The sequence below is a fragment of the Oncorhynchus keta genome, chromosome 16 (assembly GCF_023373465.1).
Source record: "Oncorhynchus keta strain PuntledgeMale-10-30-2019 chromosome 16, Oket_V2, whole genome shotgun sequence".
Lineage (NCBI taxonomy): Eukaryota > Metazoa > Chordata > Actinopteri > Salmoniformes > Salmonidae > Oncorhynchus > Oncorhynchus keta.
The window spans coordinates 7,311,291-7,331,859 of NC_068436.1; the positions used below are offsets into that span (position 1 = coordinate 7,311,291).

Here is a 20,569-nt window from a genome sequence, read left to right on the forward strand (position 1 = left end):
AATTAAAAGCAAAGCAATTAAAATGTCCCCCATTCAATCCCTCATTCATCTCTATGTTACTTGTTACGTGTCCATGTGACCGGCTGACATTCACTCACTCATTAACAGTCCCTCCCTCCCTCCCTCCCTCCCTCCCTCCCTCCCTCCCTCCCTCACCAGGGGTGGAAAGAGTACTGAAATATCCTACTTAAGTAGTACTTTTACTTTAATTCATATGTACACAAGTAGAAATAAAATGACTGACTTTGAAAAATACCAAAAAAATGTACAAGTACTCCGAAAAGCTACTCAATTACAGTAATGAGAGTTTTTGTAATTAGTTACTTTACACCTCTGGTTATTATTCATCATTACAGATGCTTTTCATCCCGCTATTTGTTCAAATTAGTATTGGGGGAAGTGACCCCTTCCATTAGGGGGGATCAAGGATAATCTGATCTGTGGTTAATAGCAATTCCTACTCTCCTCAGCTCTTTTTCAAAACCCATTGGATCAGAAAGCCAGAAGTCTCAAAAAGTATGCAATTGAGATTCTCCTATGGTATGCCAGAGTATTGATCCATACCAATGTCTCCTACAATCATCAGCAAGAAACAGAATAGCATCAGCAACATTGCTCCAACTGTCTGCCTCAGCATTGCCTATCAGAATCTACTTGGTTACTCATATTAACACAAATGAGTCTCCATAATGCTAGAGAACAACTTCAGCCTGTTGCAAATGAGCACATCTGAAATGTACACCACTTTCACAACGACCATTGTTAGGAAACAGTTGTAAACAAACGAAGTTACAGAGTTTGTCTTACTAGTACTTGTGAAACTACTATAAGTGGAACTCTCTTCAAATGAAGTTGCTGTTTTTTCTGTTTCATTTTCACATCTTGTTGGAAGGTTTGAAGAGAGGAACAGTCGGGCACTACTTCCAATGTTTGGAAAATAAATATTGCATTAGTGGTAATCATTAGCTTGAGGCTGCCTGCAGTACAGTGGCTTTGTGCCCACAAGTTGTGTTGGTATTGGGAGAGGATGGATCAAGTTGTTCCTAACTGCTGATCCGGGGCTAGGTCTTTTTTTACTCTCCTAATGTTCAATGGAAGGATTTGGGGTTAAAGGGTCAATCTGCACTTTAAACAATAACAAAGCCGTCACTGTTTCGGTAAACAGCTGAGTGATGAGCATGAAGAAATGTTGACACTTTCAAATTCATAGACAGAGCTATGGATGAAAGGACTGATCGTCCATGATATCCACATGATAGTTTTAACCATGTGTTAAGGTTAAACAGCCGTTGTTTACAATCACATTGTTTACAAACAAAGCTTATGAATGATTGATTGGCTGATTGGTTTAGATTTTGTGTTTAGAAAAAACAAATGTGTAGTATAGGGCTACGTTCAGTCTTAGACGATAACAAATGAGAGGTTTACTACCCTAAATTCCAGTTAATTTGGTTGTCAATTTACATTTACCTGTTCGTCGAACATCTAATTCCAACATCTAAGGGCAGTCAAGTTCTTCCACACCGATCTCGACAAACCATTTCTGTATGGTGATTCATCACTCCGGAGAAAGCTTTTTTCCCTGCTCCAGAGTCCAATGGCGGTGAGCTTTACACCGCTCCAGCCAATCCCTAGCATTGCGCATAGTGATCTTAGGCTTGTGTGCGGCTTCTCGGCCATGGAAACCCATCCCATGAAGCTCCTGGCGAACAGTTATTGTGGAGACATTGCTTCCAGAGGCAGTTTGGAAATCGGCAGTGAGTGTTACATCCGAGGACAGATTATTTTTACTCACTACGCGCTACAGCACTCGGCGGTCCTGTTCTGTGAGCTTGTGTGGCCTACCACTTCACGTTGTTGCTCTTAGACGTTTCCACTTCACAATAACAGCACTTACAGTTGGCCGGGGGATCTAGCAGGGCAGAAATGTTATGAACTGACTTGTTGGAAAGATGGCATCCTATGACGGTGCCACATTGAAAGTCACTGAGCTCTTCAGTAAGGCCATTCTACTGCCAGTGTTTGTCTATGGAGATTGCATGGCTGAATCCACTCATTTGAAGGGTTGTCCACATACTTTTGTGTATATAGAGCATCACTCTTGCCACAAAAACAGCCAAAGGGTAGAGGACTGTAACTTGAGGAGTGATTGCGGTCCTAAAATAACCTTAAACGGGGCACACAAATTATATACCTTTTATTTAGAAAACACTCTAATATAATATCTAATGTAGTATCTTGGCGTGTGTTTTATACTGGTTGGATTGGAATTTGCAAGGTAACGATATGGCACGATTGACCCAGTGTTGTTTTGACCCCAATGAAGTTCACCACGCAGGCCTGCTGCCCACGACTTTCCCTGTGATCACAAAGCCATGGAAGGAACCACACCAAACAAGCCTGTTAATCAAACCTGTTAATCAATCCCTGTCACATCTGGGAAATGACAAGTAGCAGGACATTTGAGTCACAACGTTGTTGAGTCATCTACTAGGACACGAGTTGGATGACCCGGTTCTGTTTACACGCGGACCCCTTATCTGCTACAAAAAAAAGGAGGACCTTGATCGCATAAATATACCATCAGGGGCCAGAGGCTCTTCATTCTCCAACTGGACAACACCACAACTGGTGTACCAAAGGCTAGTAACATGGCTCCTTCCCTTTTGTCCACAGCCGCAGGCGTTCTTTTGCTGTTCTCCCTCTCCTCTGCAGTAAGTGTCACATTTCAGCGAACCTGTCTGAATTGAGCGTGTTCTCGTAAACAGTGTTCTGCTACAAGAGATACAGTGGCATCTACTAAGATTACAGACTGTGCTGTTTTGCTTCTGTTCCACAGCAAACGAGGGGAGACTATTCTGAGGACTGCACACCAAGGGACGGATTTGTAAGTATGATTGTAGATGGATGCGCCCAGGTACTCTACTCGTTAAGCGGTGTGTGTTCAGGAAGAAATTACCCCGTCTTCCTATTTCATCCTCTTTGTGCCGAATACTTAGTGACATTGTTATTTAGATGGATTTGTTGCTGAATGACATTCCTCTCATGCAATATGATATGTAGTTAATGCTGGGACATTACAACCAATTTAGTTGGTGCCTCTTCAAAGAACACACGTCATCCAATGACGTTTTCCAATACACACCCACTGTCACAATATAGCAACATATTGTAAATATGTGTCCCCAATGGCACTCTGTTCCATATAAAGTGCTCTACTTGTGACCAAAGATCAATGCGCCCCGGTCAAAAGGCAGCGCACTATAGAGGGAATAGGGTGTCCTTTGTGACACAGACACATCTCTCACAGAGTGTTGAAATGAAAGCATCTGTGTTCTGTGTCTGTTGTAGGGCAAGTACTGCCCGACAACATGTGGCGTGGCTGACTACCTCAACAGGTACAAGCCGGTGGTGGACAAGGACCTTAATGAAATGGAGGACATCCTGGGTAGAATAACCAACCTTACCACGGGGGCCACGGAGAAAGTCACCTATATGAAGGATTCGGCAACACAACATCAGAAGTCTGGTGGAGGTAATGGACTTTTCTGTATCTTTGGTTACTTGACTGTGTTAACCTGGCTAACACAAAAATGAAAACAAATCAACACTATTAGATGTGGTGCTAAGAAGTGGAGGAGTCAGTAGCAGAGGAGTCCAAACTTTAACGGAATACATCAGTGGCACACTCCGCTTTTCATTGCTACGGGATTTGATTTTATATCACTTCACAAACGGTTTGTCTCGAACCGTCATCGGGGTTGTGTTCAATAGGGAGAAAACATTTTGAAAGAGAGTGAATCCGGGAGGTAGTGTCTGAACTTTCTACAGTTTGCCCTGCTGAAGACACCCAGGTGTTAGGCTAATTTTAAAAGAAGTATAGACTCTGGCCACTCATTTAGGTTACTGTAACTGAAGCAGGTATTGTGATTGTTCCGCAGACGTCCACTACAAAAGGTCAGCCAGCATACTGGATGATGTCCTGCGCTTCGAGAAGACCATCATCTCCCAGGAGGAGCAAATATAGTAAGTCCTTCTTTTAAACATTTTTTTTTTTTTTTTTTTACATCAGAATCTAATTTGGTCTCAATTCACTTACAATTGGACTCAGAACTTTTCCTTAGTAGAGCAATTCACTTCTGGAATTGATTGGGATTTAGTTGGAATTGACCCTAATGCTTGTATGTCTCTCAGCGGCTAAAGCTGGTTGAAACCATTCAATGACATCATTACAAACAATCATTCCCTGCTGGGGACGAATTACCTGCTAAAATTGGAAATACCCGGACTAAGTAAGGGTACAAGTGTCAAATGCTGTGTACTTCAAACACATTGATAGTCAAATCACACACCCGCTGGCTGACCTACGATATAAACCGCAATCTAAGTTTATATCCAAATCACCTGAGAAACATTATCCGTCTGTTCCCCCCCCCCCTTCTGCTCAGTCAACTCCAGGGGATGCTGGAATCCAATAAGAAGAGGATGTTAGACCTCAAACAGATGTCCATTCAGCTGGATCAGAAATGCCAAGATCCCTGCAAGGACACCGTGGAAATCAAACCCATTACAGGGAAAGGTAAAATCGACAACGTTCTGTAGGTCGTTCCCCATTTCATCAGAGAGGTTGCTCAATCCTGCTCCTGGAGAAATCGCTCTACGTACCCATCATTTGTCCTTGTTGCTTGTTTAGTCAGAAGCGAATCATTGGCATCAATCAATAGAGGCTGAGCCGATTTGTCCCAATCCAGTTATATGGATGCACTTTAGCAATGGTTCATGAATTCATTTGTTTATATCACTTGTTGGCATTTCTAAGTGATATTCTTTAAGTGAGGGGTATCAATCCAGTTATATGGATGTACTTTAGATTAGTTTAATGAATTATTTATTGGCATTTTATAAGGGATTCTTCCATAAATAGGTATACTGTAGCTTTAATTTAATTGAAATGATCAAAAATGGCTGTTAATAAATACCACAGAGTGGATCATTACCAGGGACAAGGGACAATAAATCAACAATGCTCAAGATCATAAGAACATAATCAGCAATGTAATAGAGCCAGAGCTCATTTCCATCTGTAGTCCAGGAACAGGCTAAAAACACTACAAAAAACATTGTGCCTATTGTTGCCTTATGGGAACAGTAATCTTTGTTATTAACACGTAACAACATGGTCATGGCATGTCGTTTTCCCCCGTATTAGATTGCCAGGATATTGCCAACAAGGGTGCCAAAAGCAGCGGCCTGTTCTACGTGAAGCCACTGAAGGCTAAGGAGCAGTTCCTGGTCTACTGCGAGATCGACAGCTTCGGCCGCGGCTTTACCGTCCTGCAGCGGGTACGTGTGTTCTTCCCTTGCAAGTGACACGTTCATTATGGTTGGCCCGTGCAGGATTCAAACCCCCAACCCCACCAGGCTCCAACCCACTGAGACATTGGACGTTGGAACCAGGGTTGGGGGCTAATTCCATTTGTTATTTCAGATAGTAAACATTCCAATTGGGATTTCAGTTCCCCAATTGACTAAAGTGAAATGGTATTGACCCACACCCGATTGGAACCACATATTGTATTATTGCCATAAGCACCGTCCAACATATATCTCCACAGAGACGTGATGGCAGCGTGGACTTCAACAAGGACTGGATCCAGTATAAGGAGGGCTTCGGCTACCTGAGCCCAGATGACACCACCGAGTTCTGGCTGGGCAATGAGAAGATGCACCTGCTCTCCACCCAGTCCTCCATCCCATACGTGTTGAGGATCGAGCTCACCGACTGGCAGGGCAACAAGAAGTACGCACTACTAAGTTCTCTACTAAGGCTACTACTAGTGCACACTTAGGGCCTACATTCCCCCTCTCCTGAATAGAAAATGGTGTTCAAAATGTAGTGGGAACAGCTCAAAGTCTTATCCCAGCAGGTAAAACTGGTTGCAATGATGTCACTGCAACCCGTTGTAAGGCCGTTATAATGAAATCATTGCAACCATCTTGACCCACTGGGATGCTTACCAATCCAATTCTGTGGTGTCTAGGTTTCACGCTATAGAAATGCTATAAATACCAGATTTTGCTATTATCAATTCCCCCTCAAAGTTATTGGGGGCTTGGCACCATTGCTCTTGCCTATATGACACATTTACTCACGCAATTCTCTCCACTAAATTAATTAAATATTTCAGCAAGTCAAATTTTCACTTCGTCATTAATGTCAATAAGAGACTAAGTTGACATTTGACACTTAAGTGGAAGTTAGGATTTGCCCCTTTAATATATTTAGTCCTGAAATATTTAGTGCCATTTAGTGCTATTTTATATGATGAATTGTGGAAATAAGCAGCGGTAAGCCTTTTCTTTGGTGAGGTGTCTAACTTAAAAAGAATATGTTTCTCCACACATCTCAAACCTCTGGACTTTAGTTTGTGGAATAGATTTTCTGGTGCCAAGTTACATAACTGAAAGAACTGACCTCCACAATCAAAGCAAACAACGTATTTTACTTCATGACACTGGTTTTTGGAGGCCATGACCCAAGCCGTCAGGATAGTATGCTGCATTTTAAATGAATACTTTGTGGCCTGTGTGGTCTAGTGCTTTGTGCAGCGGACCCCGGTACTCACACCACAGTAGGCATGGGTTCAAATGCCTTTCTGACCTGCGCCGCTCATGCTTTTCTTGTCTTATTTATTCAATAAAACCACACGCGTAAAAAATATAATGTATTTCTTTTCTTTCTTTAGGCATGCCGACTACGCCATGTTCAAAGTGGGTCCGGAAGTCGACATGTACCGTCTGACCTACGCGTTCTACTTCGGCGGCGACGCGGGTGACGCGTTTGACGGCTTTGACTTCGGCGATGACCCCAGCGACAAGTTCTACACGTCTCACAACGGCATGCAGTTTAGTACCAGCGACAAGGACAACGACAAGTTCCAGGGCAACTGTGCTAAGCAGGACGGCTCCGGTTGGTGGATGAACCGATGCCACGCCGCCCACCTCAACGGGAAATACTACCCGGGTAAGGACACACACACACGTACACAGACACGTGCGCACTCTCACACACAGACACGTGCACGTTCTTGCGTTTTTCTGTTTTTCTTTGAAAGAATACTACTGTCCAAGTAACATGAACCATACTACAGTTATACATTTATGCAAGTCACTACCAACCTATACCAATGTCAGTTTTGGGGTTTTTCTGACATTTTTACTGTTACCTTTCCGAGAAGGCCACATTTAGGAGTAGTCCCAACACTGTGATTTTCTTACTTGTAATAAACGTTTCATTGACACTTCTCTCTTTCCGTCTTTCCATCCCTAGGTGGGAAGTACACGGAGAAGGACGCCGGCGAGTCAGGCTACGACAATGGCATCATCTGGGCCACGTGGCACAGCCGCTGGTACTCCTTGAAGGAGACTACCATGAAGATCATCCCCACCAACAGGATCACGGCGGGAGACGGACAGCAGGTCGGAGAGGTCAAACAGTTTGGAGGCCTGGGTGACAACTAAAACACATACTGTGTCCTGGGATAGTTCAAAGAAGCTCGAACTTCCTTGAATTTTTCCGGGCACAGATTAAGCCAAGTCCTAAAACGCACATGGAGAATCTATATTAAACATGTAGTCCAGGACTAACTTTAGGCCTAATCTGTGTCTGGGGAAAAGGCCCTCTGTCTTGTAACTTGTTTTTATTGGTTCGATCAATTTCGTTTTTTTTTTTGCCCTCTTACCAAAAATATTGTCTATGATCAAATCGCTGTTGTTGGACCTTGGAAGATTGGTTCGACTTCTTCTATTTAGCACCATCTTAGAACAAACTTGATCTACTGTCTATGGAGAATAATTGGATCTGGTTGGTTTAACCAGTGAATAAATGTTGTATTTGTCTACATGTAAGATGTATTTTGTGCTGGTTTTAGATACCCCTGCCCCGACTACATGATCTAAGACAGGGTTTGAACCTGGGTGGTCTGAAAGCCATAAGACTGTGTAAGCCCTCTAAGCTAAAAGCCAATACAGGGAGATAACACACGTCTTCAGGTCTCAGGCCAAAGGTGCCGAATCACCTCAAATAGCATTTAAAAGACCATGCCAATATCTTTATTGTACTTTCCCTGATATCCATTCCTGGTACCACTTGTAATTGTTCTAAATGTTATAAATGATACCCACATTTATATGATATACATTTCATTTAGAAATCGAACAAGCAGTATATGATGAATTGCACATAGGCATCGGATGATAAATTAAATAACCATGGAAGTTGGTGGCGGCATTGAAAGGATTTGAAATAGAAGGCTCTGTGCTGGGAGGACCAAACCCAATCAATTCGTTCAACGATTTTTAGAAGCTATTCTGATTCACTGCTATTTTGAAGTTCTTGGAAATCATCTATTGGAAGTTCTTTGAACCAATATTCAAATTGCCTGGTTTGAATTCTGAGAGGATGTGTCAACGGGGAAACAAACTGATGCTATTAGGTAGGAATGTTAAGTAGGAATTTACCGTATTAAAGAGGGTATGTGTGTTTTGCCCACCAAATCCAGGGTCATGTTCAGTATGGACAAAACGTTCTGAGACAGAGTGAAACTATTACAAATCCTGTTTTGTCATTTATGCTGTTCTATTACAAAATAAATACCTACCTGAACATACGACTCAGACAATCTTTTCTTTCCTACAACACCAACAGTACAGGAATTAGAACCTATACTGTCGTTGTCCCATTGGTGCGTGGCATTACCAAGACAAATGTTCTCCATACATGTTTTGAGAAGAACATGTTGTAATCATTGTCACCTGATTTACTTGACTGTGCATGGACAAAACCATGTTTGGATGTCATTCGGTAGATGTGGCACTATGACCAAAAAGCCTCTCACTCTTTCTCCCGTCTAATCAGAGGGATCTCAGAAAGGCCTTGTGTATGGGTGTGTGCATGTTTGCTTGTGTGTGTGTGTGTGTGTGTGTGTGTGTGTGTGTGTGTGTGTGTGTGTGTGTGTGTGTGTGTGTGTGTGTGTGTGTGTGTGTGTGTGTGTGTGTGTGTGTGTGTGTGTGTGTGTGTGTGTGTGTGTGTGCGTGTGTGGGGGGGGGTTTCTGCTGACTGGTAAGTAGGCTATGTGTGGGTGTTTATTTGTCTTTGTTTGTACATTGCACTGGTCCCCTATGTGAACACTCTTTATGTCAATATTACCCAACATGCATTGCATTTTCCTATCAGCATTTTTATGGAGTCAACCAAAAGCCAAAATTAGTAAATGAATATATTTCATAACGTACTGCTGCAATTGTCATCAATTTACAATCACTTTTCCATCCAGGAGATAAATGGGAACACTTTTATTCAACACTTTTGGATAGTAGTATCGATGTTGGTTGAATAGAAGTCCACGTCTCTGACAGACATTCCATACTTGTTACTCATATTGAGTCAACTATGTTAGCTGCAATATGCTTAATCATGTTTTCGAAGCATTGGACTGCAGGGAAATAACCCAAATATGCTAGAATCTACAGTAGAGATGAAGAGATTTCTGTTTGCTTCTTGATTGTGATCGAAATACTACCTGCCCTCCAGTTCACATAACAGCACCCGATGTCAAAAGAAGGTCAAAAAAAGCATCAATGAAAACAACCACCTGAGCCACGGCCTGTTCACCCCGCTATCATCCAGAAGGCGAGGTCAGTACAGGTGCGTCAAAGCTGGGGCCGAGAGACTGAAAAACAGCTTCTATCTTAAGGTCATCAGACTGTGAAACAGACATCACTAACCGGCTTCCTCAACCCGGTTACTCAACCCTGCACCTTAGAGGCTGCTGAACTATACATAGACGTGGAATCACTGGACACTTTAATAATGGAACACTAGTCACTTTAATAATGTTTACATACTGCTTTACTCGTCTCATATTTATATATTGTATTCTATTCTACTGTCTTTTAGTGAATGCCACTCCGACATTGCTCAATCTAATATTTATATTTTCTTAATTCCATTCTTTTACTTTTAGATTTGTGTGTATTGTTGTGAATGGATAGATAATACTGCACTATTGGAGCTAAGAACGCAAGCATTTCGCTACACGCACAATAACATCTGCTAAGTATGTGTATTGTACCAATGACATTGGATTTGATTTGAAATACACATTGAAAATTGCCAAATGCAAATTGCCAAATGCAGAGGTGTGTCTTGAATGGGGGTAATTTAGAATTGAGTGTATTAGACACATATTAATCAATGTACTTTCCTTGGCAAACATTGTCCAAGTACCATAGTTTCCAGAGGTTTTCAAATGGCAGTGTTGACGTATTCAGAACATAAAGCACACGATGTCACAGGAAGGCCAAAAAGATCAACCACCCGAGCCACGGCCTGTTCACCCCACTATCATCCAGAAGGCGGGGTCAGTACAGGTGCGCGTCAAAGCTGGGACCGAGAGGCTGAAAAACAGCTTCTATCTCAAGGCCATCAGACTGTGAAACAGCCATCACTAGCACATTAGAGGCTGCTGCCTATAGGCATAGACCAGGAATCCCTGGCCACTTTAAGGAATGGAACACTAGTCACTTGTTTACATATCTTGCATTACTCATCTCATATGTATATACTGTATTCTATACTATTCTACGGTATCTTAATCAATAATGTTTACATATCTTGCATTACTCTTCCCATATGTATATACTGTATTCTATACTATTCTACGGTATCTTAATCAATAATGTTTACATATCTTGCATTACTCATCTCATATGTATATACTGTATTCTATACTATTCTACGGTATCTTAATCAATAATGTTTACATATCTTGCATTACTCTTCCCATATGTATATACTGTATTCTACACTATTCTAAGGTATGTTAGCCACTTAATGTTTACATATCTGGCATTACTCATCTGATGTTTATACTGTTTTCTATACTATTCTACGGTATCTCATTCACTTAATAATGTTTACATATCTTGCACTGCTCATCTCATATGTATATGCTGTATTCTATACCATTCTACTGTATCTTAGTCCGTTCTGCTTTGACAGCGCTCATCCATGTACTGTACAGTATATAGTCTTAATTCATTCCTACTTAGATGTGTGTGTATTGGGTATATATTGTGTAATTTGTTTGATATTACTGCACTGTTGGAACTAGAAGCACAAGCATTTCGCTACACTCGCAATAACATCTGCTAATCATGTGTATGTGACCAATAACATTTGATTTTATAAAGTCAGGATGAAATCCAAATAGACAATTTGAAGTGTTCGAAAGCCACAACAACAACAACGGGCCTAGGCTTTACATGTGATTAGGGCTTAAAATGTAAATAAGGCTTTGAAAATAAGGCCTGAATTGTTATGTTGGGTTAAGCAGCGCTGCAGAATTAATCAAATACTTGTACCGTAAATGTTACTAGATGTGGCCATGGAGTGGCGCTCATCGTCAGGGGGAGAAAAACAAATTTAACCCGGAAATGAACACGTGAACCGTATTGTTTACATCCGGTGCATCGGAACAGCATCTGCGTTTGTTTAGGAAGCTGGACCTAGCTAAATTTATACATCTGTTTTATCTAAAGTTTTTTTTTTTTACAGATCGGAAAGGTATCTGGCTAAATAACATCAGAAATGACTGAGGTGTGTGCTCATTCGTGCATCTTCATGTCAGTATAGCTGAAATAACAATAGGTGTAGCTGACGCGCCACTACCTAACGTTAGCATGATGCCTAGCCTATTTGAAGCACACTTAAAATAATTCAATCTGGAAAATTAATATTAGTCTTTATATATACATCTAGCCCAAGTAACATCCGCGGATGTGGTATCGTGGAGTTGAGATATACTTGGCAAGCTAGGATGTATCATGAATATGTAGCTAACTAGCAATGACAGATATTGCTGTTGTCGAAAGTAATGTTTCCGTGTATTTTATTTTTCAGGATGTGCAAAAGCACTCTGTGCACACGCTCGTGTTCAGGTCCCTCAAGAGAACTCATGATATGTTTGTGGCTGACCATGCCAAACCAGTCTCTTTGGATGAAACAAGGTACTCGTGTTTTGTAAAACAATATGCTGTCTTTGTTCTCCCATCTAGCGAACGTTACTCGTTTCTGTGTGTGGGTGGGTCCTGTCTGTGTGTTCAGGATAGACATAATAGTTTCCGACCCTACACTTGCTTACAGTTGCGCAGGGGGTCGTACAGGCTTTCTGTTTAGATTAAGATACCGGGACCCAGCGCATCTTAGAAACCCTACCTCCACCCAGGGATGAGAAATTCCTTGTACTCCGAATTGGCCCATCATCCAGTAAAATACAATGTTATTTGTCAAGAGTGTGCAAAGCTGTCATCAAGGCAAAGCGTGGTTACTTTGAAGAATCTAAAATCTTAAATATATTTTAATTTGTTTAACAGTTTCTTGGCCACTACATGCTTCCGTGTGTTATATCATAGTCAAGATGTCTTCACTATTATTCTACAATGTATAAAATAAAGAAAAACCCTTGAATGAGTAGGTGTGTCCAAACGTTTGTCTGGTACTGTGTATATATATAGTGAATCACCTATACGTTTGAAAAGATCAAGATATGATTTTTAGGCCGTATCGCCCACCCCTACTTTCATGCTCTGATATGTTCAACTGAGTTAACTAGCGTTTCCCTTCGTAGTCACAAGGTGAAGATGGCAGCGAAGCTCAGGGCAGACTACAGTGCCGTTCTACACATGCCCATTCTGAAAGAGGGCAAGGACAGACCACTGGGCTCCAACATGCCTGCCAATCAGAACTATGCCCAACCTGGTAAGAATGCCATCACTTCAACATCAATCATTGACAAATCATTATTGATTTCATGGGCAACTAATGAGAGCAATACCTCCCAAGTATTTCTCATTCATAACCCTCTGGTCTTCCAGGTGATGATCCAGAGTACTTGATCACTGGGACACACGCATACCCCTCAGGACCTGGTAATTACAACAGTCTTACCCAGGGTTCCCTTACTCTGGTCCTGGAGAGGTACTGGGGGTGCAGGCTTTCGTTCCAGCCCTATCCTAACACCTGATTTCAGCGAATAATGGCTGAAGATCATGCTTATTTGAATCTGGTGTGTTAAATGATGGGTCGGAACAAAACCCTGCACACCCAGTATCTCTCCAGGACCAGACTTTGGAGAACCCTCCCTCTGGTCTAACCCCATGCAATGCTACTGTTGCATGTAAAACCACATTCGTTCATATTGTGTCCTTGGGGGGGGGTTATGTGACCTTTATAACGCTGTGTGTATTGTCGTTCCCCAGGGGTGGCTCTGACGGCGGACACTCAGATACATAGGAACCCCAGTGAGGGGGGAGTTCACACCATGGCTCTTGCCCTGCCGCCATCACAAGCCAGGTACTTCCTTTCAGATGATGCACGGTAGATGTGTCGAAGTGAGAAGACACCAGAGCAAACGGAATTCAATAGTCCACGTCAGACAGAGTGTTATTGTATCCAAGCAACACGGGACTCCAATCGGGGTTGCCTATCTTATTAGAGTGCACTTTGACACCATCCAGCATCAATTTCTTTGCGTGGGTGTAATTGCAGGCTGGACGCCAGTCGCACAGCGGCCGGTGTCGGGGACATTCACAGAAACGCAGGGGGGGCCGAGAGGTCTCCTGCTCCTCACTCACACGCTATGGTGGGGTAACGCTCTCCGATACGTATCATTCCACTTCGCATGCATTTCTGCACCACTTGTATGATATAATGCTACCACTGTGAATAATACTAATTGTTTTCTGTCTTATTTCTAGTCTCTTTTGGAAGGAGGCGGCACCAAGAACTCGTCCCTCGTTGCCAGAAAAGCCCCCACTATGCCCAAGCCCCAGTGGCACGCTCCATGGAAGCTGTTTCGGGTAAAGGACGTCGTTTTGTCATGTCAAGGGTTTCTGAATGCACTTATTTCCTCTCCAGTCCACACACTTTATCAAATGCACAGGGCACACTCACAAAAAGCTTGGATGTTTTGTAAGGAACTGTCCCTAGTCCTTCGAACGCACTACAATAATCGTAGAATATCTTCATGCAAGGCCTATGCGTTTTAAGATAACTTCATGTGTATTGACTTGCTCCCTATTTTGTGTGGTAGCTGATACAGGTTTGCTTTATCCCTTCCAGGTCATCAGTGGTCATCTTGGCTGGGTGAGGTCCATTGCCGTAGAGCCCGGCAACCAGTGGTTTGTGACAGGCGCTGGCGACAGAACCATTAAGGTGAGTATAGAGAGAGACCGAGAGATCTGTAACTTCTAAACAGCGGTTTTGAGGCTGGTGTACAAAACCGAAAGTAAAAGATGCAAAAATTCAACTTAAGATGCATAGAAACAGATATACCGCTTCTTCTACTTGCTTTCAATGAGAAATCTACAACTAGCATTTCTATGTGAATTTGGTCGGGTCCCCCCAAAAAGTTACATTTTGCAGCTTTAACGGAAGAGTAACACCTTTGTTTTATCAGTGTGTGTGATTGACAGGAGAGATGTGACCAATACAATGTGTTTGATTTGATTTGAGATGATGAGAGGGGCTACGTTTTTACCACTATCATCACTACAGGGACTGAAGAATGGGTAGATCGCCTCTGTAAGGGTGCAGCCAGTGAAACAGATATGATAATAAGAAGTGACATCATAAGTGTTTTGGGACACCCATTTGATCTATTCAATGTCAGTCAACTGGTGGCATTTAGTCATGTATCTCGTAATACGTCAGCTATAAGTTCGCCCGTGACGTCAAATCCCCATTGTTTCTCATTCTCCTGACAGATCTGGGACCTAGCCAGTGGGAAGCTAAAGCTCTCCCTAACGGGACACATCAGCACAGTGCGCGGCGTGGCCGTGAGCACCCGGAGCCCCTACCTGTTCTCCTGCGGCGAGGACAAGCAGGTCAAGTGCTGGGATCTGGAGTACAACAAGGTATTGTACTAGTACCCTTTCATTTCTGCTTTACTTTATATGATGCGTTTCAATGGACTGTTGGTCCATTATTATTTAGTTAAGTATTTAGTATAGTTACTCATTTCTGCTCTACCTCACTTTCACTTCTCTTTTTAGGTTATCAGGCACTACCACGGCCACCTCAGCGCCGTGTACGACTTGGACCTGCACCCAACCATCGACGTGCTGGTCACATGCAGCCGAGATGCCACAGCCAGGGTAAGTCTTGCTAATTACTAGTTGTCTTAACTTTCAAAAACGTTATTTTAGTGGAACATTTTGGAGTGTATTGGGAGATCAATATGATATCTCTACGTCTACAGGTGTGGGATATCAGGAGCAAAGCCAACGTGCACACCCTGTCCGGACACACCAACACAGTGGCCACAGTCAGATGCCAGGCCGCCGAACCGCAGATCATCACAGGTACGGACAAGGATATGTTACAACTGCTTTGCCAAGCTGTGTTCATATATTGGCTAGTTGACTCACTCCAAACTACCATCAATGGCTTATCATCTTGTTACATTCTATTATGAGCTGGCGCAAGGAGAAATCAGGATTTTTAAATTTGGACCTTTTCTCCTGGGTCATGTTCAGTAGGGAAAAAAATAGGATAGAATACTTGAACTTGTACGAATAACAATGCAGCGTTTTATTGTTAGTTTCAAAACATATTGCCACGGTGTCACCTGAACACGACCTGGCTTTTTCCGTTCCAGGGAGCCACGACTCTACCATCAGGCTATGGGATCTGATAGCTGGGAAGACCAGAGCCACTCTCACCAATCACAAGAAGTCTGTCAGAGCACTGGCCCTACATCCCAGACAGTACGTCACTTCCTCATACGTAGTAAACGGTTATGCATATGTTGCACCCAAGTTCGCCATCTTTTGTTATCTAGTTGTAGTTAATGACAGGGTTGATAGGCTCGCTCGTTTTATTTGTGCGTTTTGATTTATGGCACTGAACCATTGGTTGGCTGAATGTTACAGGTATACCTTAGCCTCTGGCTCTGCCGACAACATCAAGCAGTGGACGTTCCCAGACGGCAACTTCATCCAGAACCTCTCTGGACACAACGCCATCATCAACGCAATGGCGGTCAACTCAGACGGCGTGCTGGTATCAGGAGGTATGAAAAGGTCTTTTACTTTTTCCAACAGGGATATCCTTGTCCCATCGCGCACTGGCGACTCGTGTTTGAACAAAACATATCTTGTATATATGTTGCGATTGAAATAGACAGTTTTGAGCCTCTGTCAGGATGATTGGGTCAGATTATTTCTAGTCATAGTACATTGAATGACTCTGAAGGGCTTTGTTGCTTCGAAAGCGCACTACTAAAGATGGGCAACAAATGAAAGGGAAGTGGTAACTGCAGAGGCTGGAAGCAAATATATTGAATGGCTAAGTGATAGGAAATCCTACATACGGCTAGATCCTAGACACCGCTGTCTATCTATGCCGATGTCTTGATCTAGATACAGCGAATCCTTACATCTTTTTATTGTCTCCGTTAGCTGACAACGGCACCATTCACCTGTGGGACTGGCGGACCGGCTACAACTTCCAGCGTATCCACGCCGCCGTGCAGCCCGGCTCACTGGACAGCGAATCGGGGATCTTCGCCTGCATGTTCGACCACTCGGAGAGCAGGCTGATCACGGCCGAGGCCGACAAGACCATCAAGGTGTACAAAGAGGACGACACGGCGGTAGGGAAATACTTGTATCCTGTGCTGTAAAAACACACGTTTTTGTTGATTTGAGATGTGATTCAGTAATGGACGTGTTAATTACAACCTCATACAAAGTGGATGCTTATTCAGTCAGGGAAAATGACAGTCACTAAAACATCGCTAAGCTAATGAAACTGTGGTATTACTTTGAGTACTTCATAAGTTCCTTGTTTCTGACTAGGGTGGGATTGTTTTTTTCTTTCAGACCGAGGAAAGCCACCCAATCAACTGGAAACCGGAAATCCTCAAGAGGAAAAGATTCTAGTTTTGCAACAAACAAAAAAATACATTAATTCATTTCTGTTCATTTCTGTCAATATTCCCATCAATAGAACTCCCATCATTTTTTAAAGAAGAATATTCGCACAAAAACAAGTTGGCTTTTATTTTTGCTGTAATTTTGGGGGTTTTCAATGTAGTCCTTATTCTAAGTACCATTTTGCCATCTTCAATGTACAATGTTAGTCCAACAAAGCAGCCATTTTGGACAGCCAATAACCTTCCCGAATGTTTGTTCTTGATGATGAATGCTCTCTCATATCTCTGGTCCCTCTCGTCCACCATGAGAAGCCACTTCTCAGCTCCGTAAGAGCTTGCCTTAGTGTACACATAGTCCCCACTCGGGTCAAATCTAGTAAATGTGTGGAAAATTCAAAGATTTTCACATCATTAGAAAGGTTGACTTATTTCTTTATTTCAGAAACACCAACTGTATATACAAGAGAAACGTAATTTGTTGTGCAATCTGGTGTATGAAATAAATCACTATGATTAACAGAACCATAAAAATAAAAAACCTGTTGCATCTCATTTTGAATTTCCGTGAAGCGTGACTCACCCATGTAACCATTGGTGACAACATTCCCATGGTGTTTGGAGCTGTTTGCATTGATCTCCCAGTATCCGTCATCTCCTGGGTGGTCCTGGAGCTCAACTGTATTCCTGGTTTCACTGATAACATGGAACTTCTGCTCACCTATTAGACAAAGCAGATGTTCACTGTAACAAAACTACTTTATACGGTAATTTGGGGTATTATCAACAGTGAAATACTCCATTTTACTGTAGCAGATTGTAAATTGTGGGAAAATGTGGGCGGGGAAATAATTGGTCTATTTTGAGTGGTACTGTAATTCCAACCCACATAATATAGTATCTTTACCAAAAATGGTATTGTTGTTTCTGGCTTATTAACACATTTGAGGCTTTGTAAGAGGATATATTGCACCTGTGAGTTTGAATACTGTACCAATTTAAGTCATATATGGTTATAGTGCCCCATCAATTTAAAATGTATAGGGGACAGATTGGAGTGGGGCAAGTCTTCAACCTGAAATGGTTGCACATTTTGCCATGTCCTGTGTTCTGTTTTCCCCTGTAGTCGCTGCCAGTTTGGAAGCTTCCAGAAGTGCAAATGTTATAAGACACCAACTATTCATTAATATGCAGTAATGTGTAAACACTTAGCAGCCAATCTGCTTGCACCAATCCCTTGTAACTACAGTAAACCATTTTTAACATTCATTATGATTATGCTAATATTCACTTTTTTAACAGTATAATAATCAATGTTACGGTATTGTACTGTCATTACACAGTACTTGCTTTGATACTGTATTTATATTACAGAATTTGACTTGCCACAGTAAGTTACTGTCAAATTCAGCAACCCCTTTACAGTGTAAATTAACTCACCAACGTGCATTAAAGGGGAAATATGCAGTTTCTACATCAATTGTTAGCCTTTTAAATGAATTATAAATACCCATTCATTCTTGAAGAATATAACTCATAAATCCAGTCCACTTTGATATCTTGATAATATGCAGCTCTTAAAAGGGCAAGTTCACAGATGAAACAACAAAATGATTTCCCTGCCTCTGTTTTGGTAAAAAGCTGAGGGATGGGCCTGGAGAAATGTAAACACTCAGATGAATAGTCAGCTATGGTTACAAGGACTGACCATCAGTGATATAAAAATGAATGTTTTAACCATGATATTACATTTACATTTACATTTAAGTCATTTAGCAGACGCTCTTATCCAGAGCGACTTACATGGTATACAGTGTTTGTTTACATTTACAATGTTTACAAACATTGGCGAAAAACAAGCTTATATTTTGGGTTTTCAAGGAGTGTGACAGTTGAACTGAACTCATAAGTTAGTCAAGAATCAATGGATATATATATATATACACACACTACTGGTCAAAAGTTTTAGAACAGCTACTTATTCAAGGGTTTTTACTTTTTACCATGTTCTACATTGTAGAATAATGGTGAAGGCATCAAAACGATTAAATAACATACAGTGACATACAGACACAAACCCATGTTCAAGATTAAACTGATCCTCTCTTGCCCCACAGCTCTCACAAAGAAAAGAGGACATTGATTGTTTTCTTTAATTAGTATGCAAAAACGCACGGCACTGAGGCAGACCACAAGACTCATGACACTGTCTCTATAGACGAAGAGTGTGGAGAGAGGAAGGCTCAGCTGGGGAAAACTGAGGCGGAAGTGCAGCTGATTATCCAGGACCGACAGAAGAATGTTAAACAGATCAAACTCTCAGCAGATCTCAGCAAGAAGGATGCAAAGAGAGAGATAGAAAACAGTGTACAAGTCTTTACTTCTCTGGTGCGCTCCGTTGAGAAAAGCCAAGCTGAGCTTGTTGAGGTGATTGAGGAGAGGCATAAAGCAGTAGAGAGGCAGGCTGAAGGGTTCATTAACGAACTGGAGCAGGAAATCACTGAGCTGAAGAGGAGAAGCACTGATCTGAAGCAGCTCTCACAGACTGAGGACCACCTCCAACTTCTCCAGAACTTCCCATCACTAGTGTACAAACATCCACCCACCAAGAACATGTCTGAGATCAGTGTTAACAGTGATCTGTGTGTGGGGACTGTGATGAGAGCTGTGTCTCAGCTGGAAGAGACACTGAATAAAGAGATGGAGAAGCTGCCTGAGGTCAAACTGAAGAGGATTCAGCAGTATGCAGTGGATGTGACTCTGGACCCTGATACAGCATGTTCCATTCTCATCCTGTCTGAAGATGGGAAACAAGTGAGAACTGGAGACACACCACATAATCGGCCTGACAATCCAAAAAGGTTTTACGGTCATCGATTTGTCCTTGGAAAGGATGGCTTCTCCTCAGGGAGATTTTACTATGAGGTGATTGTTAAGGGGAAGGCTAGATGGAATTTAGGAGTGGTCAGAGAGTCCATAGAAAGGAAGGGGATCATTATACTGAGACCTGAGGATGGACTCTGGACTGTGTCCCGAAGGGACGTAAATGTGTACGTGAGCTGGATCTTTCCCCCTGTCCTCCTCTCCCTGAGAAAGAAGCCCCAGAAGGTGGGGGTGTTTGTGGACTATGAGGAGGGTCTGGTCTCCTTTTATGATGTGGAGGCCAGGTCTCATATCTCATCTTACACTGGCTGCACCTTTACAGAGAAACTCTTTCCATACTTCGGCCCCTCTGATAATGATGATGGTCAAAACTCAGCGCCTCTCATCATCTCTCCTGTCAATCACACACACTGATTAAACAACGGAAAGGGAATGGATCATTCATTAATTGCATTAATAAATCATTAAATATATCAATTTAGAAATTATTATATTTAGTCAGTCGACATGACACATGATTATATTTTCCATGGATGTCCTCCGAAATCTCATCATCAAATGAAAAGTGAAACCTCTTTACTCTGTTAGGGACAGATTGAATATTACTGGGAGACGGGTGGTCCAAAATAGGGGAGGGTTGTCCAACCCTTTTTATTGCTTTGGGGATGGTTGTGTGTTTTCTTTTGTGTGGG

The 20,569-nt window shown here is 42.2% G+C and overlaps 3 protein-coding genes across 3 annotated transcripts; all 3 read left to right on the top strand.

The window, feature by feature from the left end:
- Positions 1–2,566: 2,566 nt before the first annotated feature.
- Positions 2,567–8,665, top strand: LOC118395431 (fibrinogen gamma chain-like). Its single transcript, XM_035789228.2, has 9 exons — positions 2,567–2,714; positions 2,840–2,887; positions 3,352–3,535; positions 3,942–4,026; positions 4,449–4,579; positions 5,210–5,343; positions 5,616–5,800; positions 6,747–7,024; positions 7,331–8,665. The coding sequence occupies exons 1-9, from the start codon at positions 2,652–2,654 to the stop codon at positions 7,519–7,521; spliced, it is 1,299 nt and encodes a 432-aa protein (XP_035645121.1). The 5' UTR covers positions 2,567–2,651; the 3' UTR covers positions 7,522–8,665.
- A 2,846-nt stretch (positions 8,666–11,511) lies between these two features.
- Positions 11,512–17,549, top strand: LOC118395433 (pleiotropic regulator 1-like). The gene is made up of 15 exons (XM_035789231.2): positions 11,512–11,659; positions 11,963–12,069; positions 12,690–12,820; positions 12,937–12,990; positions 13,321–13,414; positions 13,610–13,703; positions 13,819–13,920; positions 14,183–14,275; positions 14,827–14,976; positions 15,115–15,216; positions 15,321–15,423; positions 15,720–15,828; positions 15,994–16,133; positions 16,522–16,715; positions 16,945–17,549. The coding sequence occupies exons 1-15, from the start codon at positions 11,651–11,653 to the stop codon at positions 17,002–17,004; spliced, it is 1,542 nt and encodes a 513-aa protein (XP_035645124.1). The 5' UTR covers positions 11,512–11,650; the 3' UTR covers positions 17,005–17,549.
- LOC118395432 (E3 ubiquitin-protein ligase TRIM21-like) lies at positions 17,247–20,569 on the top strand. Its single transcript, XM_052464344.1, has 2 exons — positions 17,247–17,324; positions 19,155–20,569. The coding sequence occupies exons 1-2, from the start codon at positions 17,247–17,249 to the stop codon at positions 20,289–20,291; spliced, it is 1,215 nt and encodes a 404-aa protein (XP_052320304.1). The 3' UTR covers positions 20,292–20,569.

Coding starts and splice junctions, on each gene's coding strand:
- LOC118395431 (XM_035789228.2), top strand. CDS start 2,652: ATGGCTCCTTCCCTTTTGTCCACAGCCGCAGGCGTTCTTTTGCTGTTC. Junction 5,344..5,615: donor GCTTTACCGTCCTGCAGCGG/GTACGTGTGTTC, acceptor ATATCTCCACAG/AGACGTGATGGCAGCGTGGA. Junction 5,801..6,746: donor GACTGGCAGGGCAACAAGAA/GTACGCACTACT, acceptor TTCTTTCTTTAG/GCATGCCGACTACGCCATGT.
- LOC118395433 (XM_035789231.2), top strand. Junction 13,415..13,609: donor CTGCCGCCATCACAAGCCAG/GTACTTCCTTTC, acceptor GTGTAATTGCAG/GCTGGACGCCAGTCGCACAG. Junction 14,977..15,114: donor GGGATCTGGAGTACAACAAG/GTATTGTACTAG, acceptor TTCTCTTTTTAG/GTTATCAGGCACTACCACGG.
- LOC118395432 (XM_052464344.1), top strand. CDS start 17,247: ATGTTTGTTCTTGATGATGAATGCTCTCTCATATCTCTGGTCCCTCTC. Junction 17,325..19,154: donor AGAAGCCACTTCTCAGCTCC/GTAAGAGCTTGC, acceptor TTCTTTAATTAG/TATGCAAAAACGCACGGCAC.